At 33.7% G+C, this 25,611-nt stretch overlaps 1 protein-coding gene across 1 annotated transcript; it reads left to right on the top strand.

The window, feature by feature from the left end:
• The first annotated feature begins 1,466 nt into the window (after nt 1–1,466).
• Nucleotides 1,467–25,534, top strand: LOC142219763 (putative polypeptide N-acetylgalactosaminyltransferase 13). The gene is made up of 8 exons (XM_075288602.1): nt 1,467–1,831; nt 1,933–2,036; nt 11,233–11,405; nt 11,648–12,026; nt 12,645–12,726; nt 21,906–22,057; nt 24,843–25,022; nt 25,085–25,534. Exons 1-8 carry the CDS (start codon nt 1,739–1,741, stop codon nt 25,482–25,484), a joined length of 1,563 nt encoding a protein of 520 aa, XP_075144717.1. The 5' UTR covers nt 1,467–1,738; the 3' UTR covers nt 25,485–25,534.
• The last annotated feature ends 77 nt before the right edge of the window (nt 25,535–25,611 follow it).

Genomic DNA, 25,611 nt, shown 5'->3' with positions numbered 1-25,611 from the left:
ATAACACCCATATAAACCGATCCCGAGATTTGGTTTTGGAGCCTCTTGTAGGAGCAAATTTCATCCGAGTCAGTTGAAATTTGGTACATTGTGCTAGTATGTGGCCGTTAACAACCATGCCTAACTAGGTTCATATCGGTCTACAGTTATATATAGCCCTCAGATAAATCGATCCCCAGTAACACAAAAATTGGTCCATATCAAGTTTATAATAGTATATAGTCCTCATATAAGCGACCCCCATATTTCAATTTTGCTCTCTACCACGTTTGGACAAACTCACAATTTAGAAAACGTTGTTAGGAAGTTGTAAGATACCACAACCCAAGTAATTCGATTGTGGATGATAGTCCTTCGTAGAAGTTTCTACGCAATCCATGGTGGAGGGTACATAAGATTCGGCCTGGCCGAACTTACGGCCGTATTACTTGTTAATTTTGATAACGCATTGCAAACTTTTTCAATTAAAAACTTAATTGGTACAATAAACTTTAACCAAATTAAGTCAAATATCTCAATGATTGAAAATTGTTAAATTAAATAATTGATACAATGAATTTTTAATCAAACTCGGAGGACTAATTTAAAACGAGGATTGATTTTTTTTTAATTTTTAATAAAAAAATTAATTGATATAATCAATGTTTTACTCAAAAAAAAAGCGCAAAGTCAATTAAGAAAGGGATTGAAAATATTTACGTTTTTAATTGAAAAATTAATTGATACAATATTTTTTTAATCAAACTAAGAACACAAAAATTAGTGAATATTTTCGCAATTTTTATTAAACAACAATTTAATTAAAAATGTTAGTCGTCAATCAATTTCAAAAAGTTAATTGTAAATTGGATAGAAATTGAACTAAATATTGAAAAATTAATTGATGTTTTCAATCAATTGGATAGATATTTAGTCTATTGAAAAATTAGTTGATGTTTTCAATCAACATCAATTACATTTTTAATTGTATTTTTAATTGAATCAATTAAAAAATTAATTGAAATTTTCAAACCAAATCAATAAATTGTTTAATCAACTATTTCTTCTATGTCCAATTTAAAATGTGATTGATACTATTATTTTCGTGATTGAAGAGATTCCAAATAAAAAAATTAATTGGATCAATTAATTTCGTAATTGATCAGAAAAAAAAATTGTGCTAGGCTAAACATAGAGAACACATTCAAATATTCATGGAACACTGTGCGTTAAGTTCGTCAGCAGCAGTCAACACGAAGAAAATATTGTGGTCGTTGTGATTCATTGTGATGTTGTTCGTGTCTGCATGGGTTGTTGTACTCTCTCACTTGAATGAAAATAATTTTCCATTATTACCTTATCAAGTGCATGGATTTAGGTTTATGGTCAGTAGCCAATAACCGGGATGTCTTCTAATCTCCATTCCTGATATAGAAGGTAGCATCACAGACGTTAACGTTTCTGAGTCGTCACCTTCGTCACGCATTTGCCAAGTCAATAAACAATAACATTTTGGGGGTGATATGATTTATGCAATTGCTTAACATTTTGACATACTCTAATCCATTTCAAACGTCTTAAGTAAACAGTTCGATATCAAAGCCATGAACGACGACAACGACAGCAGCAATGACCAAACCACACATTAGTTTACCGGCTATATTTCTTGTTGAGGGGTTCCTAATAATGTCGTCAAGTTTTTTGTGAATAGTTGTGATTTTCCAGTGGCAGGCGTAGTAATGTGAAGTCGAAGTGTGAAATGAAAAAATGTTCTCTGAAAAATCGAAGAATAGTTGTCGCTATCTGTGCCTTTGCATTGTGTTGCTATAGTTTCGTTTTATTATTTGATGAAGTAATTAGAAATGACATAATGAATAAATAATGGAATTGTTTAATTGTTTTTATCTAATGTGAAATTTGTTGTAATTCTGATAAGTGTTGTTTACCCCTTAGATAAATGAAGAAGAAGAGTCCGAATTGTGCTTTTCACATTTACGCAGCACTGTGATTGATATTCGTAGGGTGTTTCGCCAGATACCAGATACACGTGATCACAGGTATGACAGCCGCCAATTACATCAAGTGATTTCTAAAAAAAAAAACACACAAAATAAATAAATAATCATAACAACAAGAACGTGCTACAGCCGGATGGATCAGACAGTACGAAGCTCTTGATAAATGGTAGTCAAGTGTTATGCAAAAAGTATGCACATATTAAGATGATTTACTAAAATCTAAATAATTCTTGCAAACTATTTTGGATGAAAAATAGCTTAGATGTAACAAGAAAGTAAAGAAAGAAAGTCCACCATTTTGTAGACAATATAACTGGAAGAGAAGAAAAATCTAAACGAGAAAATGGCCTAATATGGCTAATAGGGAAAAAATCATTGCTAGAGAGGCAATTGTCATGTGTTATATGTGTATTAGGTTAGATCAGGTTAGGTATAGTATAAGTCTATTAACATACCCTCCACTATAGGATGGATCTGTAAAACATCGAAATATTGGTCGTAGACCCCATACAATACTATACTGTGGGTCGTGATAAAATTTTGAGTCGATCTAGAGATATCCGTTCGTCCGTTTGCTGAAATAATCGACCTGAAACTTGCTATTGATGTAGGTTGGATGATGTTGCAAATGGTCCATATTGTACCACTTTTAGGTTTAGCCCACATACAAATCGACCCTCATATACTGATATATGAATGCGTTTTAGCATGGAAGGCGTATTTTTCTGATAAAGGCGATTCGACATAGAAATTAGTATCTTAAAATGAAAGAAAATTTTGTTCGACTAAGGTCAACTTGTATTTAATTATTGTGAAAAATTCTACAATTTCACCCATTTTCATGAAGCTTCGTTAGTGCTACATTAGATAACTAATTTAAAAAAAAATCAGTTAAAGTTAACTGGAGAAAAGTTATTTGCAAATTACTTTCTGTTAACTGACTGTTAAAGCCTAACGGAGATACATGAAAATGGTCGTAAGTGTCTTGAAATTTGTTGTCTTTTTGTACCTAGACAACAAAGCAAAAAAAGAATTTAAATATAGGATATGATTTTCAATATATTATTTTAACGACGTTTTTTATTTCAAACATAATCTGTATTTAATCTCGAGTCAGAATTTGAAAATTTAAGTTGTCAGTAACATGTTTTTAAAGGACTTTAATAGTACATGAAGAAAAAACATAAAAATCTAATAAATTTAAATTACAAAAAACTTAAATTAAAACCAAATATATACTGCAGTAAGTTCGGCCGGGCCGAATCTTAAATACCCACCACCATGAATTAAATATAGTACTCGCAGTTTACTTTGAAAACTCTTCGTCGTAGCGGGTTTCTTGATAATATATAGAATTTTAGGGGGTTTGATGACAAATTTTCTACCAAGCAAATCAGTACAACCCGATTCTACCTATGAAGACTATATCAGATTCTGGATTTATGAGAACCAATTTTTTTTTTAGGTTTAGAGAAATCATAAATATATCTTGTATATGATGAAACAGCGCCTTGATTTTAAATTTTAAATATGTAGATTTTTTCCGACATTATTTAAATGTATACGATGATTAAAATCTGGAAATTTTACTTTCAATTTCAAGCAATTCTCATGATCAGTGCGCCTGTTATACCCTGAAAGAAGTGTTTTCTTTTCTGAGGAACGAAATTTTAGACAAGCAAAGTTTTCTTTTGACACAAAATTTTAGAGACAATCAGAAATTCGGATTAGTTTGCTCTAAACGAAAATACTTTATACGAAAGGGGAATTTCGTTTGTCTAAAATTTCATTCCGGAGGAAAATATTTTTTCTGTGGGTGTACCCTCAAGAAGTTAAATCGGTCTATATTTTACCAATCTATGTCTTACCTTACCAAACGGACCGGTAAAAATAAATGCGATACAGATTTTTGAGTGTCTAAAATTCCAGTATATTTACATTTTTGTGCAAATCGGATAATAATTATGGTTTCTAGAAGCCCCAGGAGTTAAATCTGGAGATCGGTCTATGTGGAGGCCATATTCGGCTGACCTATTTGTGGTCAACCGGATTCCAGATGTCCTAGAAGTCATTTGAGACACACCTATTTGTGATCTTAAAATACCTCTAGATTTTCAATTTCAAGCAAATCGGCTAGAAAATAGGGTAAGTGCAGCAAATGTGGTATACCCATTTGTTTTTCGAAAGCCAAATTTTTTGTTGTTCTTCGACAAGTCTAATATTTTACCACATTAATTTTACTAGTGTTAGCCATCCACGCAACTATGAGCAAAAAATAAGAAACCCATAATTTCGGATAAATTTGCGAATTTCTTAAAAAACACATTAGGCACGAATTCATAAAATGTGCAGGTAATGTGGTACACCATAATAATACATTTTTTTGTAAAAAAAATAAATGCAATATGTGTATCGCAATTGCATACATTTTATGTTTATTTAGTACTCGTCAGTTATTTACATCCGAAAATTAATAAATTTAAAATATATCTTCACACAAAACGAAATGATTAAGAACCACAAAAAAAAACTTCGAGCACGGGTAAATGTGAATTCTTTCAACTGGCACAAAGAAAGAGTTGCAAAAATCAAATTGATCTTTGATTGCTTCATTTTCTGACAGCCACAATCTATTCATATTGGTTTAGTTATTCGTATGTTGTTAGATAGAGAAAAAAGCTACTATACCACATTACCAGCCTATACCACATTCGCTGCACTTACCCTATAGCCTCTAGACAGACGCCCAAGAATTAACATCGGGAGATCGGTCTATATGGCGGCTATACCAAAACATGGACCGATACGGACCATTTTCGAAGCAAAATCGGGAGATCGGTCTATATGGGGGCTATACCAAAACATGGACCGATACGGACCATTTCCGACACACCTCTTTATGGTCCCAAAATACCTCTAGATTATCAATTTCAGGCAAATCGGATAGAAAATACAGTTTTTATAAGCCCAAGACCCCAAATCGGGAAGTCGGTCTATATGGAGGCTATAGCAAAACATGGACTGATGGGCACCATTTTCGGCACACCTTTTTATGGTCCTCAAGTACCTCTAGATTTTCAATGTCAGGCAAATTGGATAAAAACTACGGTTTTTATAAGCCCAAGACCCCAAATCGGGAAGTCGGTTTATATGGGGACTATATCAAAACTTGGACCGATGGGGTCCATCTTCGAACATGACCTGCCTGCAAACAAAAAACGAATCTGTGCCAAATTTCAGGACGATAGCGCCATTACTGAAGGCTGAACGTGATTACAACAGACAGACGGATATGCTTATATCATCTTAGAATTTCTCCCTGATCAGAAATATAAATATATACTTTACATAGTCGGAAATCGATATTTCGATGTGTTACACACGGAATGACAAACTTAGTATACCCCCATCACCATTCTATGGTGGTGGGTATAAAAAAAAGAATACTGTCTTAAAAGTATCCTTACTTGAATTCTCGGCTTCTTTGGTTCGGAATCTATACCAAAACGTTAGTGTAAAGTAAAAATCTTTGGAACCGGAGGCTCTTAGAGGAGCAAAATTCATAAGATGGGTTTGGAATTTGATACGTGGTGCTAGTTTACGGCCTCTACCAACCATATCGGTTCATAATTATATATTGAGCATACAGGTAACATACAAATGCGATCTGATTGAAATTTGCTACGCGATGTACGAATCGATTCATATAAAGGGTGATTCTTTTGAGGTTAGGATTTTCATGCATTAGTATTTGACAGATCACGTGGGATTTCAGACATGGTGTCAAAGAGAAAGATGCTCAGTATGCTTTGACATTTCATCATGAATAGACTTACTAACGAGCCACAACGTCGAATTTTCAGTGAATGGGCCCTAGAAAAGTTGGCAGAAAATCCGCTTTTTTATCGGCAAATTTTGTTCAGCGATGAGGCTCATTTCTGGTTGAATGGCTACGTAAATAAGCAAAATTGCCGCATTTGGAGTGAAGAGCAACCAGAAGCCGTTCAAGAACTGCCCATGCATCCCGAAAAATGCACTGTTTGGTGTGGTTTGTACGCTGGTGGAATCATTGGACCGTATTTTTTCAAAGATGCTGTTGGACGCAACGTTACGGTGAATGGCGATCGCTATCGTTCGATGCTAACAAACTTTTTGTTGCCAAAAATGGAAGAACTGAACTTGGTTGACATGTGGTTTCAACAAGATGGCGCTACATGCCACACAGCTCGCGATTCTATGGCCATTTTGAGGGAAAACTTCGGAGAACAATTCATCTCAAGAAATGGACCGGTAAGTTGGCCACCAAGATCATGCGATTTGACGCCTTTAGACTATTTATTGTGGGGCTACGTCAAGTCTAAAGTCTACAGAAATAAGCCAGCAACTATTCCAGCTTTGGAAGACAACATTTCCGAAGAAATTCGGGCTATTCCGGCCGAAATGCTCGAAAAAGTTGCCCAAAATTGGACTTTCCGAATGGACCACCTAAGACGCAGCCGCGGTCAACATTTAAATGAAATTATCTTCAAAAAGTAAATGTCATGGACCAATCTAACATTTCAAATAAAGAACCGATGAGATTTTGCAAATGTTATGCGTTTTTTTTTTTTTAAAAAGTTATCAAGCTCTTAACAAATCACCCTTTATAAATAGTCCTCATATAAACAGATTCCCAAATTTGATTTTTGTATTCTCATAGAGAAACAAATTTCATCCGATTATTTATAAACCTATCAAGAATTGATTTGGCTTATATATGTATTTAATCTGCCTCCATATGGATTAAATCAATGTTAACAGGTTGCAATATATCTTGCAATCGGCAAGTGTTACCACAACCCAAGCAATTCTTTAGTAGCACTTTTCATACAATGCATGGTACATAAGATTGGCCGAACTTACGGCCGAATATACTTTTGGCTCTCTTTTGGGAATCGTTTTATGTGGCCATACCGTAGATGGCCTCATACACTTACACACAAAAACCGTGGACCTCCTAGGTCACTACAGCCAATTTACCGGTATTGTAGTTCATGGGATTTATTATGTTTTAGTAAAAATTTCTCCAATTTTAGACTTTTTTATTGACTTTAAGAATTTCTTTAATTTCTAGTGGCGCTAAAGTCAATAAGGAACTTTAACAAGTGAAAAAAAAAAATTTACGTCAAATAAAATTTCTCGAATTTTTCGAAAAATATTTATTTAAGGAATGTCATCAAGCCAATCATACTACTTTATCACGGAGAACATGTAACATGTTTGTAGCAATATTATGTTATATTTGATGATAAAATAATATTTTTGTGACAAAAATGTTACACCTTCCACATACATTCTTATTGAGGTGGCTGAGCAGTACAATATTCACCTAATATGGGTGTCTGCCCACACAAACATACCAGGCAACAACAAAGCAGGTGAGTCAGCAAAGCTAGGAACTACCTTACATATTCCAGGGGAACTAGAATCTGGCTGAAAGCTCATTCTTCGTGAGAAGACTGTTATGATCAGACAATGGAGCCGCCGAGTCGCGCTGCCGATTTCAACCACCGCCAATCATTTTTTGCCAGACGACGCCGCCGCCGAATATGTCGTCTCATCTCGACTCAAATTTAGCCGCCAATTAATCACAAATATTGAGTTAGAGCAGAAAAATATATATTAATTGTTGTATTTCTTGCACAAATTTTGAACCTACCACCCACATTCAATCAGTATTAAGTTGCTATAATAATTTCGCAAGAATTTAACTCAGAAAATTTGAATGAAATGTGCGTTTTATTGTATGATTGATTGTACAACTAATTTTATTACCTTTCGGATAACTTCAAATTGATTTCATAATGGATGAGTAGCCGCCGCCTAATAGACAAATTTATATCGGCCTAGCCGTCAAGGTGATCGGTCGGTTTCATTCTCTGGTTATGAGGGCGAATGTCCGATGGGACATCTAAACTTAAATCGCACACCATATATTTATTGGCGCGAAGTATAATGAATACTAGATAGGGTCACGGCCTAAAGGAAAAAAAGTTGATGCTGTCACTCCCCAGATTGGTAGCATATTCGAAGACAATTTCAGAACACCAAAACTTTTTTCCGTGCACCCTACGACCCCCCGAAATACAATTTATTGTATCAAAAGTTTTCCCATGGTCAAGCCTATTTTCTTAGATGGTATCGAAATTCCTGTTGGTGAGTGTGCAAAATACATTGGGGTTATATTGGACAGGAGACTGAACTTAAAGCTAAGAAAATACCTCAGTAATGCTGGTGACATTTCTGAGGGTTTAAAGCTTCTCTAAGTGGCTTCACTGCAATGTGGAACGCCGTTCGGACTCGGCTATAAAAAAGAGGTCCCTTGTCATTGAGCTTAACATGGAATCGGGCAGCACTCAGTGATAAGAGAGAAGTTCACCAATGTGGTATCACAATGGACTGAACAGTCTAAGTGAGCCTGATACATCGGGCTGTCACCTAACCTAACCTAAGAAAGGACGAGAAAATCCACGGTTACCCTGTACTCGTGCAAAAGCCAATAGGGAAAATGTGGGGACTAAAACCGAAAATTGTGAACATTCCTATGAATTGAAACTTCTTCGCGCATACCATCGTCTTGGTTATCATCGAATTCGATGCCTAGTTAGCTGACGCGACTAAAGTATTTTGAGTTTGCGACTTTTGTTACTTTTTCTACATTTACGACGCGTATGTGACTTTTACGACGTTTACAACTTTGCGACAGTCGCAAACCTAAAAAAGTTTGATACAGACCATCTCTGGTATGGAAGGGATCGGTCACTTTAACATGAGTTTGTCATTGACAGGGTAAATTTACATTTTAGGACGCGTATTGGACTCATCCCAAAGGACACGTCGTAAGACAATTTAGCAGGAGCACCCCATAGACAGGGGAACCAGTCTCGGACAAACTCTTAGAAATCCGTTTCAATTTGGGCCTTCCAATCGAACCCGAAATGAAAAAAACAAGTAAGGAAAGTCTAAAGTCGGGCGGGGCCGACTATATTATACCCTGCACCACTTTGTAGATCTAAATTTTCGATACCATATCACAACCGTGAAATGTGTTGGGTGCTATATATAAAGGTTTGTCCCAAATACATACATTTAAATATCACTCGATTTGGACAGAATTTGATAGACTTTTACAAAATTTGTAGACTCAAAATTTAAGTTGGCTAATGCACTAGGTGGAACATTTTGGTAAAAAAATCAAATAAATCAAAAAAATTTATGATTTATCGCTCGATATATATAATATATATATATATATATATATATATATATATATATATATATATATATATATATATATATATATATATATATATATATATATATATATATATATATATATATATATATATATATATATATATATATATATATATATATATATATATATATATATATATATATATATATATATATATATATATATATATATATATATATATATATATATATATATATATATATATATATATATATATATATATATATATATATATATATATATATATATATATATATATATATATATATATTATATATATATTATATATATATATATATATATATATATATATATATATATATATATATATATATATATATATATATATATATATATATATATATATATATATATATATATATATATATATATATATATATATATATATATATATATATATATATATATATATATATATATATATATATATATATATATATATATATATATATATATATATATATATATATATATATATATTAGAAGTATAGGAAAATTAGAATCATTTTTACAAATTTTCGACTAAGCAGTGGCGATTTAACAAGGAAAATGTTGGTATTTTGACCATTTTTGTCGAAAACAGAAAAAATATATATAGGAAACAATATCTAAATCTAAACCGATTTCAATCAAATTTGGCACACACGACTATATTACTAATTGTACTCCTAGTGCAAAATTTCAATCAAATTGGGCCAAAACTCTGGCTTCTGGGGCCATATAAGTCGATATCGGGCGAAAAATATATATGGAAGCTATATCTAAATCTGAACCCATTTCAACATGACACACATGACTATACTACCAATTGTACTCCTTGTGCAAAATTTCAAGCTAATCGGGATAAAACTCTGGCTTCTGGGTCCATATAAGTGCTTATCGGGCAAAAGATATATATGGGAGCTATATCTAAATCTGAATCGATTTCAACCAAATTTGGCACGCATAGCTACAATGCTAAATCTACTCCCTGTGCAAAATTTCAACACAATTGGGCCAAAACTTTGGCTTTTAGGACCATATTAGTCTATATCGGTCGAAAGATATATATGGGAGCTATATCTAACTCTGAACCGATTTCAGTCAAATTTTGCACACTTGACTATACGGCTAAGTGTTATGTTTGTACAAAATGTTACACAAATCGGTACAAAACTCTGGCTGCTGGGTCCATATTAGTGCATATCGGGCGAAAGATATATATGGGAGCTATATCTAAATCTGAACCGATTTCTTCCAAAATCAATAGGGTTCTATTCTGACCCAAATTAGGAACATGTGCCAAATTTGAAGGCGATCGGACTTAAATTGCGACATAGACTTTGATCACAAAAATGTGTTCACAGACAGACGGACGGACGGACAGACGGACATGGTTATATCGACTCGGGGAACCACTCTGAGCATTAATGCCAAAGACACCATGTGTCTATCTCGTCTCCTTCTGGGTATTACAAACATATGCACTAACTTATAATACCCTGTTCCACAGTGTGGCGCTGGGTATAAAAATTGTCGAACTATAGGTTGTGATTTTATTTCACTAAATATGAAAATGCTTGAGATTTTAATATCAAGCGAGTACTCAAAAAAAAAACAACTATTTACAAAATAAATAAATTACGACTATTTAAAAATTGCAACTAGCTGGAGCACAGGTACCGGTTCTGTGATAGGTCCGTCCGTGGCAATTTGCACCAATTTCTCGTAGGGGCCTAAGTGAATTTCAGGAGCATACAGCTTTAGATTATCGTTTTGTTTTTGCTTTTTAATTGTTGGCTTGAGTAAGAATACAATCTTGTTTTAATGGAGATGTGATCAAATATTTTATGTTGTTTGACCCCCTGCAAATATATTTTAAATTCATAAAAAACCTTAAAAATTTATAGATTCTTTTTCTTTTGTGTACTCTTCTAGATGTCGACGCGACTTTAGCTTATTAAACCAACAAGATATAAGAGTATCAATAATCATCACCTATCACAATGAATCTCTTACGACCTTGTTAGCAACAATAGTCTCAATCTATCGACGAACACCATCCCAATTACTTCAGGAGATTATCATAATTGATGACTACAGTACAGATGGTAAGAATGAAATTTACAAAATAGCCATTTAATTAATCAAGATTTTCTGAGATTAATGAAATAAAACAAACTTTGGAAATCCAATTTAAATTTTCGTCTTCTTTAACATATCTTTGAAATTTTGTCACAAACCAATGGACATTTAATCCTTTGGTTGTAAACTCAAAGAATATTGTATTTAAAAATTCCATGATTTATTCATGCTTGCTCCTCACTCGTGCATTTGTTATTCATTTTTACAGAATTCATATTTAAAACGCTCAGAGAACTCATGTGTCCACCATTCAATAACCACACCCTACTGAGAATGCAACGCAATCACCAACGTTGGGGTCTAATCAAATCTCGCAACATGGGTGCCCTAATGGCGCGAGGCAACTATTTGATGTTTATGGACAGTCACTGTGAAGTGAATCAACAATGGTTGGAATCTCTATTGCACGCCATCATGTTGTCTTCGCCAAGTGGCAAAGTGGCAGTTAGTCCACTGCTGGACAACATCAGTGTGGCAACGGGCGAATACAAAACTACCGAGGCATCTATAAAAGGTGGCTTTGATTGGAATTTACATTTCCATTGGATTCCGAGAGATAACATTTTAAATCCTTTTACAACTTTCAGGTGAGTGGTTCTGTTGCAAGAAGATTGTGAGTATGCGACTGGTTGAGGGGTGAGAGGGAGGAGTTGGAGAATAGTTGAGTGTATGTATATCCCAATGATACGTTGTCCTCTCCATTCAGGCAATGGGACTTAGTTATTTCCAATTCAATGCCTTTGCTTAGAAATATGCAGATATTTGTAGCCACGTTCATAATTCAAATATTTGGTTCGTTGAATGTTGTGAATATCCGCTACCATGAAATTTGTGGCTACCTGGTACTGATGACAATTTAAGATATTGATTTGCGAAGAAATTTCAAGAGATTTTTTTATAAATAAAAATAAACTTCGCTATAGTTAAGTATGACATAAAAACCCCACATTTAGTCCTCGGATCAATACATTTCTGAATCATCCTACTGACTTCAATTTAATATTTTTCTACCAAAAAAAAAAGAAATAATAATATTGAAAGATCTAAAGTTCTTTGAATTAAGAATGATTATACCGCGACCAACGCTGAACTAATACATTCATCATATTCCCACTGTGGATATTTTGTTGTTGTTTTTTTTGGCATGGTCACTTCCTTGTTTCCTTTGATTCTCACCCATTATTTTGTGGACTGTTTCATTTCAGATCTCCTACCTTTGCTGGCGGCGTATTTTTGATTTCACGAAATTGGTTTTTTAAATTGAAAGCTTTTAACACTCGTCTGAAGGTTGGTAAATGTTTTGTAAACAAACCGAACTTTGTCCGTGAGTATAATTGTATGCGTGTACGTGAGTTTGTATTGGTGCGTTGCTGTTTTTGTATGTTTTCTATATTGATGTTGAAATGTCTATAAATACGATGCATTGCAAAGGATAACAATTTTTTCTGATTCATTCACGAAAATAATCGGTGCAAAGTTTTCAATTGAATTTAAGCATACAAAGTACCCATCACGGAATTAACTACACAGTAATCCCTCGATTTACGTCGTGGTTGGTTCCGAAATTTGATGACGTAATCCGAAAAAAAAAATAAGTTCATAAACAAATGAAAAACCGTTACATTGTATGCACTGAAAAAATATTGTCGTGAGGTCAAAGATTTCATGTCTTTAAAATATGAATGCAAAGTGTTTTTCCTTGTCCAAACGTCGATAAAGTTTTCAATGATGTCGTATTGTCCTTATAATTAATTGTCCATAACATGAAAGAAAAAAAAAATTGTGTTAAGGTCAACTTGACTTTAATAATTCAGAAAAATGCTTCAAAATTAATAAAATTGTCTTTAATTTTGTTGTTTTTTTTGCATCTTGACTACAAAGCAAAAGATCGTTCAAATATAGGACATGTTTTTCAAAGCTTTATTTTAAAGACGTTTTTTACTTGAATCATAGCATAATTTCTACTGGAAGTCGAGTCTGAATTTGGAAAATAAAGTTGTCTTTAATTTGGTTTTAAAGGACTTTGATAGCATATGAAGAAAAAAAGCTGAAAAAAAGCTGAAAAAAACGAAAAATTCCTAGAAGCAAGTACACAAAACCCAAATTTAAAAGAGAATTGTGTCTTAAAAGTATCCTTACTTGTATTCTCCGCTTCTTTGGCTAGGAATTAATACCAAAATTTTTAAAGTAAAGACAAAATCTTTGGAACCGGGCGTGCTTTTTTTCAGTGTGCATATAAAATAACATCGCCACTTCGACAATTGCGTTATATATGGAATATCAATCAGAATTTTGTCGGAGTTTCGGTAAGAATTTCAGAAATAAATGTTTCGATGTCTCATGATGGTTCTTATTTCACTTATAGAAGACATTTCTGATAAAGTTGGCAAAAAAATCGACGACTTAAATCGAATGACGACGTAAATCAAAGTTGGATGATACAAAAAATTTGACGAAACAACGTAACCCGAGGCGACGTAACTCGAAGGATTACTGGATAAATATAAAAATATATTTGGTTAAAAATTAATTGATTTAATCAGCACTTTTTATACCCACCACCATAGAATGGTGACGGGGGTATAATAAGTTTGTCATTCCGTTTGTAACACATCGAAATATCGATTTCCGACTATATAAAGTATATATATTCTTGATTAGGGAGAAATTCTAAGACGATATAACGATGTCCGTCTGTCTGCACAAACTCGTCTTTTGTATGCAGGCTGGTCAAGTTCGAAGATGGGCTATATCGGTCCAGGTTTTGATATAGTCCCCATATAAACCGACCTCCCGATTTGGGGTCTTGGGCTTATAGAAATCGTAGTTTTTATCCAATTTGCCTGAAATTTGAAATCTAGAGGTATTTTATGACCATAAAGAGGTGTGCCATAAATGGTGAGTATCGGTCCATATTTTGGTATAGCCCCCATATAGACCGATCTCCCGATTTTACTTCTTGGGCTTATAGAAACCGCAGCTTTTATTCAATTTACCTGAAATTGGAAATCTAGAGGTATTGTAGGACCACAAATACGTGTGCCAAAAATTGTGAGTATCGGTCCATGTTTTGGTATGGTCCCCATATAAAACGACCTCCCGATTTGGGGTCTTGGGCTTATAGAAACCGTAGTTCTTATCCAACTTGTCTGAAATTGGAAATCTAGAGGTATTTTGGGACCATAAAAAGGTGTGCCGAAAATGGTGAGTATCGGTCCATATTTTGGTACAGCCCCCATATAGACCGATTTCCCGATTTTATTTCTTGGGCTTCTAGAATCCGAAGTTTTTATCCTATTTGCCTGAAATTGGAAATGTAGAGGTATTTTCGGGTCATAAAGAGGTGTGCAGAAAACGGTGAGTATTGGTCCATATTTTAGTATAGCCCCCATAAAAACGATCTCCCAATTTAACTCCTTGGGTTTCTAGAAACCGTAGTTTTTATCTGATTTGCCTGAAATTGTAAATATTCTGGCTCACAAAAGCGTGTATCGGATTAAGTTTTTATCGGTCCATTTGGTAATGCCTCCATATAGGCCGACTTCACTTCTTGAGGGTGTAGAAGGCGTACTGATCATGAAAATTGCTTGAAACTTAATGTAAAATTTCCAGATTTTACTTCTACAGATTTAAGATTTCAAATCAAGACGTTATTTTATAATTTTTTTGCACACTTACAAGAGATGTTAATGATTCCTCTAAAGCTCAAACAAAAATGGTTCTTATAAATCCAGAATATGATATAGTCCTCATAGGTGAAATCTTTAAATTTATCTTCGGGAAGTGTCCTCAAGTCCTCAAGCCCTCCTGAAATTTCAAAGGAAACCCTAATATTTGGTTCATGGTGGTGGGTATTTAAGATTCGGCCCGTCCGAACTTAGTGATGTATATTCTTGTTTTGCATATTTTTTGATTTAGTTAAAAGTTTTTAACTAAACTAAGTTTAATTTTGATAAGAAAACTTAATTAATTTTATATTTTAGAATCAGTTATTTAGTTCAACTTCACCTCACGTTTCAATAAATTTTTTGATTGATTCAATTAAAAGTATATAGGTTTTAGCTCTTCGGGCATCGACGTTTTTCGATGCCTGATTTCAGATCCAACGTCCATCCTATTTACGTTTTTAAGGCATGTCCAAGATATACGTAGACGGAGGCAGTGATTGATAAAATTTTGCAATCTGTTTCATGACACCGTTAGTATCTTTTCACGACGTACATCTATATAGCAGGACATTGGACTCTGAGATTTCTCAAATTGGCTTAAGTTTTCCAAAGGCTGCATTAACTGTATTCATCTTAGCTTCTACATTAAAAAAAGTACATCCGATCAAAAGATTTTATCGTTACACTAATGATATTGGTATAGATTCCGAGCAAAAGAAGCGGAGAATTGAAGTAAGAATACTTTAAGGACACAATTATCTTTTAAATTTTAGTTCTGTGTACTTAATTTTAGGAAACATATTTCAATTTATTCGAATATTTAGATTTTTTCTTAACGTGATATCAAAGGTTAACATCGGCATACACTAATTCAGCTATACCGGAGGTTTTTCTATTTGGTAGTGGCTTGACTTTGTTGGCCGTAACCTTGCGTTGACGTGGTAGATGGTGGAATCGAAATTAGAGGTATGCCCGTGACACGAAATTGTCGTGACTCATGGAAATTTTCGTGACTCACGCGTGAGTTACACTGCGTGGGCGTGCGTGAACGTGATTAACCAACCAAATATCGTGCGTGAGCATGAGTCACGACAATAATATCTTCGTGAGTGTGCGTGAGTAACGAGTGAGTAACGAATTTCGGAAAAACACGCTCACGAACATAAAATGCTTACGAGTTGAATTCAATTATAATTTTAGTGTTAAGAGTTTTATAACGCTCTCGATTAGAGGTGTGCACGTGACACGAAATTGTCGTGACTCACGGAAATGTTCGTGATTCGTGTGTGAGTCACGCTCATGACAACAGCGTGAGTGTGTGTGAGCGTGATTAACAAACCAAACAAACGTGAGTCACGAAAATAATATCATCGTGAGTGTGCGTGAGTAAAGAATTACACTCACGAAAATATTCCTGCTCACCAACATAAAACGCTTAAGAGTTAAATTCAATTACAATTTTAGTGACACCTGGGATGTTAAGAGTCTAATAACACTCTCGATTTTAATATTGCTCATGTTTTCAGACACTTCGGTAAGGTAAATTAATCGTAAAATTATTCGTGAGTCACGGTATTTTTCGTGAGTCACGACGTTTTCGTGCGTGGGTACAAATTTTCTTTTCGTGGGTACAAATTATCGTGCATGAGTATGATTTTTCAGTCGTGAGTGTGCGTGAGCGTGAGTAAACTATTACTCACGTGCACACCTCTACTCTCGATTTTAATAATACCCATATTTTCAGTCAGGTTCTATAGGTAAATTAATCATAAAATTATTCGTGAGTCACAAGGTTTCTCGTGAGTCACGACATTTAAAAGATTTTCGTGCGTGAGTACAAAAATATCGTTGGTGATTGTGCGTGAATAAGGTTTCTTCGTCGTGAGTGTGTGTGAGCATGTCTTTGATGTAAGGCCAGTTTTGCTAAATGTCAAGAAAAGCCTTTTTGAAGTAAAGAATTAATCTTTAAATTAACTTAATACATACATATGACTTGGAAGTGTCCATTATGATTTGGATTTATAAACTGAAAATTTTGCTCGTGAATAGTTTTGTTTCTCTATGGCAAAAATGAAATTGAAGATTTCATAAATCAAATCTGCATCCAAATTTTAATTATATAGAACTTACCGTCAAAAAAATTTTTCTTAAATCCAAATATTGTGAATTTTCCATAAGGATTTTGCTATAGATTCCGAGCCAAAGATGACTTCTTTAAAATAAGAGAATTTTTAGGAAGCTATCTACCTTTAGATTTAGGCTCTGTAATATTAAAATTGGGATACGGATCCCATTCGTCGAATTTTCATTATATTTGTGCGAAATTATTACAGATACTTACAAGTGAAAAAAGTTTTCTTAATTAAAAAAAAACTTTAAACCAAAGATGCAGAATAACCTACCCAGCAAAAAAAATTGGTAGTTCTTCTAAAGGCACGACTTTAAAAGCACTTCCAAAAATATCCCCCCAAACATGTTCTTTATTTTAACTACACAGGAAGTTATTTTAATAATATTTTTTTATAACTAGCTTTTTTCATATTGTTAAAGGGTAATTTTAACTTTTTTCTTTCAAATAAGTTCGAAACAGAGTAATAATTAATAAAATGGTACAAATTATTCAAATTTTGTCGAAAAATTCCAAATCCCATCTAGAAAACTTGGGAATCTTTTAAAATATTTGAGGCAAACGTTTCTGACAAGTTTTAAGGTTAAGTTATATATCATGCGTTATTCCGTGGGTTGTTGGAAGGGTTGATAGTTTTCAGTTTGAAGCACTCTAACAAAACTATTGCTTTCAAAGAGAAGATTCAACTCTTCAATCAACGGACGCATTAATGCATGGTATGTAACTTAACCTTTGGTATGCACTAAACATTTTTATACCCTAAACCACATAGTGGTCAGGGTATAATAAGTTTGATCGGCCAAAAAATGTGCCTACCAGAAATATTGATTTTAGGCCCCATAAAATATATACCGATCGACTCAGAATCACCTCCTGAGTCGATCTAGCGCTTGGTGTCCGTCCGTCCATGTATTTGTTGTTCACAGGATTCCGGTCGAAATTATTAACCGATTTTGATGAAATTTAGTACAGCGAGTTTTTTGGGCACAATGACGAACGCTGTTGAATTTGGAAGAAATCGGATGAAATTTAGATATAGCTCCCATATATATGTATCGCCCGATTTCGACAAATGGGGTCACGTAGCGCTTTTTTTCAAACGCATCGTCACCAAATTTGGCAAAAGGTAATATTTTCCATCGCCCTTCAAGTCTGCAAAATTTCATCCAAATCGGTTCAGATTTATATATAGCTCTCATATATATGTATCGCCCGATTTTCCCAAATTTGGTCACAAAACCTTTATTTATCAACCGATCTTACTCAAAGTTGGCTAAATATAATCTTCTATAGCACTAACTATATGTACAAAAAATCATCGAAATCGGTTCATATTTAGCTATAGCTCCCATATATATGTACCGCCCGAATTTTCTAAATTTGGCCATAGAACCCTTATTTATTAACCGATCTGACCCAAATTTGGCTAAATGTAGTCTTCTATAGCACTTACTATATGTGCAAAAAATCATCGAAATCGGTTCAGATTTAGATATAGCTCCCATATATATGTATAGCCCGATTTTCCCAAATTTGGCCATAGAACCCTTATTTATTAACCGATCTTACTAAAAGTTGGCTAGATCCAGTCCTCTATAGTACTAACTATATGTGCAAAATTTCATCGAAATCGGTTCAGATGTAGATATAGCTCCCATATATGTATCACCCGATTTTGAAAAATTCGCCCCTAATAACCTTATGTTTGACCATACAGGCCTCATTTCTTAACTGATCTTACTCAAATCTTGCACAATGTAACCTTTTGTGGTATTAATCAAACCCGCAAAATATTATGCAAATTGGTTCAGATTTAGATATAGGTTCCATATATATGCATCGCTCGATTTTCCCAAATTTTGCCATAGTACTCTTATTTATTAACCAATGTTACTCAAATTTCAAATTTTGATGTACTAGCCGATCGTATTTATATGTACTTGTAGCTCTTACATAAGAATATTGCTCGATTTTTACAAATTTGTATTTATTACCCACACTAATTTAACGATTTTCTCTTTTTTAATAATGGGCTCAATATTAGTGGCATACAAACTCCGTAGGTGCAATACCAACACAGCCAGTGTTGCTAGAAGTAGGGGAATTTCCCTATATGTAGGGTTTTTCTAATACTTAGCGTCTTGTAGGGACGTAGGGCCACAATGTAGGACATTTTCACTCAACACATTTTGTAATAATTTTTACATTTTGGTGGCTCTAGAGGAGGAAATTAGAAGCCGGCAAGGCTTGATCTTTAACAATGTGTGGTAAACTTTATTATTTCCATAAAAAATTTTCTCAAAATTTTATTTCTGTGGAATTTTTTCTCAAAATTTTATTTATTGTCAAAATTTTATTTCTATAGAAAAATTTCTCACAAAAATTCATGTTTTAAGATAATAAAGTACTTAGAACCATTTTTGTTTTGTAATTTTTTTTTTTAAATTTAACGAAAAATATAGTAGGGAAAATGTTTGGGAATGTATGGGAAAGTAGAGAACTTTTTTTGTCCTTGTAGGGTAAACCGAAAATTTTCCCTGGCAACATTGACTATGAGCTATAGTCAGATTGACACAAAGCACCCATAGACATGTACTCCTTAATTTTCTTAAATATGCAACTGCGGTTTATCTCCCAGACCTATATGTTACCCCACAAATGCTTATGATTACTAGTTCTGTAATGGTGGTTTAGGGTATGATATAGTCGGCCCCGCCCGACTTTCTACTTTACTTACTTGTTTTTTTTTTTTGAATTTTTTATGTCATTGGACATCCGTCCTAGAAAAACCCACGTTAAATTCATCGCTTCTTCGCCAATTTTGCCCCACTACTTCCGGATCTAAAAAGAACGTTTTCACCATTTTTTTGAGACGCTTTTTTTACTTTTTGACCACCATTTCAATAGCCGTTGCACTGCATTTGCATAACTTATTAAGTTGTGATGCGAATTCAGTGATTTGGATGTGAATTAAGAAATTTTGTGATATTTTGACAAATAAATAATTTTTACAATTTTGTTATGGTTTTTTATTGCATTGTAACGCTTGTCTGGAACTTTTAACCCAGACATGCCGACGGGCCGTTATATTCTGTAGCACACCAACAAGTAGATTAGAAAACGTAAAGCACTGTAAACGCAGAAACCTGAACATAACAGGTGTACTACATGTAGAACGGTCGGCATATCTGGGTTAACATCAAATATTTTCAAAAATTCGCAATTTTTGTAGAATGAATTTAGCATTTTTTTGGCAAACATTTAAATAATTTGTACCATTTTAGTAATTCTTAATCTGTTTTTATCCTATTTAAAACAATTAAAATAAAGAAGATTTTTGGGAGTACATTTTTGTAAGTTGTGCTTTTAGAAGAACTTCCAAATTTTTTTCTCGGAAGTATTAGTCTATTTGTGAAACTTTTTTATCTTTAATCCTAAGATTCAATATTTCAGTTAATTTAAATTTTATTTCCTTAAAAATTGTTAAAGGAAATTTGTCTTCTTCAATGAAGGAGAAATTTGTCTTCTTCAGTGAAGGAGAAATTTGTCTTCTTCAGTGAAGGTTAAAAGGTTTAAAACCAAGTAAGCTTTTTATGTCCGTCTGGCCTTCGCTTTGCTGTTTCCAAGATAATTGTAATAAGTCATACTAATAACCTGTTGTCCGTATTCAGAAGTGACATCACAATTAATGAAAGTAGACAAAGCACAGCTGATGCCGAAAGTAGAATGGTCCATTGGTCCGAAATATTGTTTATAAAATCTTTATATTTATAATCCACAATGTACTGGGGAACTCTTCGTTTGTAGGCGTTATAAAAAATCACACCCACTATTCTATCGAAAATTCTCCGAATCAATCCCAATAGAATGCACTGTCTATGATCATTTCCATTTGAAAATTCCGGAAAGTTATAGGCAGTAGCAATGAATGAATATATGCACATATTTTGATACCTTTTTCTACTACCTTTGCCGTTGCGTTTTAGGGATATTTTTTTTTTATCTAAACGTTTGAATAGTTTTTCGTTTGGCATATTTTTCGAAGTGAGCTGAGGTTTTTGGCAACTTTTTTGTTACTGATTGCGATTTGGTTTCTAGGTAAAAGTTTATGTGAATTCACGTCTATGGTTGCAGGACACCGCCGTCAAAGACCAATAGCAATATCAGAAACTAAGTTTTGTATACAGGTAAGCTGGAGTCGGATAAGTATGGAGTCAGCTAGGCAGTTGGGTGGACTGTGTGTTAGGCCATTGAATGGGAGAAGCTTTGAGTGTTATTGAATTGGTTGAGTTTGATGGAATTTGTGTTTACATTGCACTTTAACTTTAGTTTGGGTTATTTTCGAGGCAGGACTCGTTTTGAGCTATCATTTTTCTTTTTCCTTTCCTTTTTGCAGAGGCAAATGGAACTCGGCAAAGATATTTGTTATAGCAAAACTTAATTTAAAAAGCCACATCAAGAATTTTTCTTTTTTGCTGTGAATGAATGCATGGCAGGATTGACTTGTGTCACTGAGTGTGTGTGTGCTCACTTATTTGTTTGTAAAATATTTATCTTATATTTTGTTTTCATTTGCTTTTTGGTATTTGTTTAATTTTCATAATTTTCTTTTGATGTTTTTTTCTTTTATTTTTGTGGTTGGTTTAAATTTTCTTTAATGGTCACTTCAGATTTGGGGCGGTGAATCCTTGGAATTCTCATTGAAGCTATGGTTATGTGGCGGAGAGATTCGTATTGATCCTTGCAGCAGAGTAGGCCATATTTTTCGCAAAGAGCATATTTTCAAATTTCCCGATAACGATGCACAGCAAATTTATTTGAGGTAAGAGAGAAATAATTATTTACAAGAATTTAACAGAATCGAAAAGCATTAATACAGAGTCAAAAAAAAAGAACTTGTTCTTTTTTGTTCTAGAAGTGGCTTTTGAAATTATCTTTTGTAGTATCAGGTGTGATACTATTTCAGTATTTCGCATTTCATTTGAAAAAATTAAAAAAATCTTTAAGAATTAAAATATTTTCTCTATTAAATTTCCATCCATTTTATCGCAAATTCGATACCATAATTCATTTGAAAGATTTAATCATAACAATAATCATTTATAAGATTTTAAATCTTGCTATACTAGATATGGAATTTAATAAACAAATATAATATGGATCAGCACATTTTTCATAAATTCCCATTATTTTATTTCTCCACGTTAAGTGTTTTATTTTAAAAATATTTTGAAAAGTTAAATTAACATTTTATAATTTTTATACTTTTACGCTTATCTAAAATTTCCGGGGAAAAGTATTTTTTTGAGTAGGAAGTGAAAAAATATTCGCGATTCAAATTATTTTTTTTGGAAATAGTCTAGATTTTTTCGGGGAAATCTTTGCTTCTAATATAGTTAACTTTTTTTGGGAGCCACAAAAAACACGAGTTTTTGTCTTTTCTTAGCTTTTTTCGTTTTCTTTGTTATAACTGTTTTTTTTTTTTTTTTAATATCGTTAGCAACTGTGTATTACAATGATAAGAGTATTTGTTATTGTGCGTTATGTGTTGTGTATTGAAATGCGAAAACGTCAACACGTCTGAAGTTTTCGCATGATGTAAAACTTGTAATTGGGTTCCTGGATTGTCCGAAACAAAGATTTTAAGAACTACAGAGAACATTTTTCTCGCAAATGTAGTCGAGAGGATTGTCATCGAGACATATTAAATAGGTTCCTACTTAGTTAAGATCCAATCCTATCTGGTAAATCAAAATTGCCAAAAAAGAAAAAATCCACCAACTTCCAAAATCAGTGATAGATCTACTTGTTTCGCCTTCAGTTCTGACGAACGTGGCACCAGAAGGCACAAATCGTGAAATAGATGACGACGATGATTATATGGAGGACAATGCATTCGAGTTTGATGACTTTGGGCATATATTTTAAAATAGGAGATCAGAAACACATGTCTTATAATATAAAACGATATAAATATAAAAACATATGTATAAACTTTTTTCCTACTTTGTAGATATGAAGGAGCAAGCTATTTTTAAACCAAATTTAAATCTGCTTTGGGTCCCGAATTTAGTTACACATATGATACAACAATACCCCTTTCGTCAACGTTATTATAATACAAATAAATTAATTACTATGTGAAAATTGTATTAATTTTTTCCAAAAAAACAAAAAATTCAACTGAGCCATAACATTTTTAAAAAGGGGCGTGGCACCGCCCTATTTCACCTTGGATGTAACTCATACTGTACGATCAACATATATACCAAATCTCATATTCATACCCCTGATAGTTCATAAGATATATCCGCTCTAAGTTTAAATGGGCGGTGCCACGCCCAATCATAACCAAGTATAGCCACGGTCTATTAGCAGGACATGTATAGCCAAGGATTATTACCAGATTAACAGTACAACATTGGAAAAGTTTCATGACAGTCGGTCCGTTACTATGGCCGCTAGAGCTATTTTTAATAGTGGGAGTGGCACCGCCACTTTTCCAAAAGATGTGTAGCCTATGTCACTCACTGATAACGTAGCGTTTTAATAGTGAAAGAATTTTTAAAATCGGATAAGTAGTTTAATTAATCTCCATTTTTTGCGATTTTGCCCCACTGTGCGCCGTTCGGACTCGGCTATAAAACGGAGGTCCCTTGTCATTGAGCTTAACATAAAATCGGGCAGCACTCAAGAGAGAAGTTCACCTCTGTGGTATCACAATGGACTGAATAGTCTAAGTGAGCCTGAAATATCGGGCTGCCACTATACCTAACATAACCTTGTTTACTTTTTGGTGTATGGGGTCGAGACTGGGTTTGAACCCAAGACCCTGTGTGTGCAAGGCGGGTGTTCTGTTTCCCAAAGCATTGGGTGTTTCGCGTATAATCACTGGGATTTTCGTTGGAGAAAAATGGGAACTCACCAAGAGAAAAACACACCGATACTCGCAAATTTCTGTTTACAAACGCGCAGTTTTGTCCAAATATTTAGCCAAAAAACCCAACCGACATAAAACACTCGTTTTCTACTTCTCTGACTCAAAAACTTTATTTGTATCCACATGAGTTATATCATTTTGGATCGATCTCAATATCCTATGTATTTACCCTCCACTCAAAGGAAACTACACCTTAATAAAACGAACAATATACTCCTAAAAAATATCCCAAGAATATTTCGGAGTAGCCATATCCGAGCTACCAAAATTCTGATTTCACTCCAACTTCAAATTCACGATGACGTGTTTTGAATATGAACACCGGTCATTGCTCCACGATGGATACCGTTTCTAACTTTATTTCCACTCTTTTGAAATCCTGAACCGAGGTACTTCAAATTTGGAAAATCCTGAAATGACTAACAGCTAAATTTTTGTTATTAATTGTAGAATTATTATTCGCTTACATATTATTAAAATTTTCAAACGAGCTTATCAGGCATGCAGATTTATGAATAAGTTCAGTTTTAAGTTTAATACATTTTTTTAATAAAATGTCCATTAGACTTAACTATGGGTTGTCTAAGTTTCAATTTCACCCCAGGGGTGATCATATTCCTTCTCATCGTGTTGTTAACCTTATTTACCTTATATTCTTTCTTCGCAGAAATTCTAAAATTATAGCGGAAACCTGGTTGGATCATTACAAATATAATTTTTACAATCGTAAACCGGAAGCACATCATATTTCTCTTAATATATCTCGTACAGAAATCAATCAGTTTAAGGAATCCCTAAATTGTCATACATTTGATTGGTATTTGGACAATGTTTTTCCAGAACTAAGGTGAGATTTTGAAATAAATTGGAATAAATAATTAAATTTACTTCTTCTCCCCCTCGTAACAGATTAGCAAATAACTTCACTGCATATGGTTTGCTCTCCAGTACTTCCACAATACCCGAACAATGTCTACACCATGATCTTATTGAGGAGAAGGATTCGACATTGTCTATGGTTTCATGTTTTATAGGCGATATTACCCAGTGGTATTTACTGAAATCATCATTACTGTTGAAATCGGATAAGGGCTTTTGTTTGACTCTCCCTCGCAATGGCAGACTGTCGTTGATGAAATGCAATGGAAAATATCAACAAAAATGGATTCGTTATGGTTTACAATTGAAACATATGATGTCTGGATTATGCCTAGAAATCACTGTGGATTTTCACTTGGTCATGAATCGTTGTCGTATGGAGGCACCTACCCAGCATTTTCGATTTTTTCGTGAATTAGAAAAATTGTAGTCAGATGTAGTTTACATTAAAATGTTTTAAATAATTAACGAATCCTTTGAGGCATTGTGTTTGGTGGTCATATCTTGAAAAGTTTAGAAAATAATAGGGGTTTAACAGCCATGGGTTCAATTCCAGT

This window comes from Haematobia irritans, chromosome 1 (assembly GCF_050003625.1).
Source record: "Haematobia irritans isolate KBUSLIRL chromosome 1, ASM5000362v1, whole genome shotgun sequence".
Lineage (NCBI taxonomy): Eukaryota > Metazoa > Arthropoda > Insecta > Diptera > Muscidae > Haematobia > Haematobia irritans.
This window is presented reverse-complemented; position numbering and strand designations above follow the sequence as displayed.

Excerpts from the sequence above, each read along its gene's own strand:
- LOC142219763 (XM_075288602.1), top strand. The coding sequence starts at position 1,739 with ATGAAAAAATGTTCTCTGAAAAATCGAAGAATAGTTGTCGCTATCTGT. Across the intron at positions 1,832-1,932 it reads TCGTTTTATTATTTGATGAA|ATAAATGAAGAAGAAGAGTC; the intron begins GTAATTAGAAAT and ends TTTACCCCTTAG. Across the intron at positions 12,727-21,905 it reads CTTTTAACACTCGTCTGAAG|ATTTGGGGCGGTGAATCCTT; the intron begins GTTGGTAAATGT and ends TGGTCACTTCAG.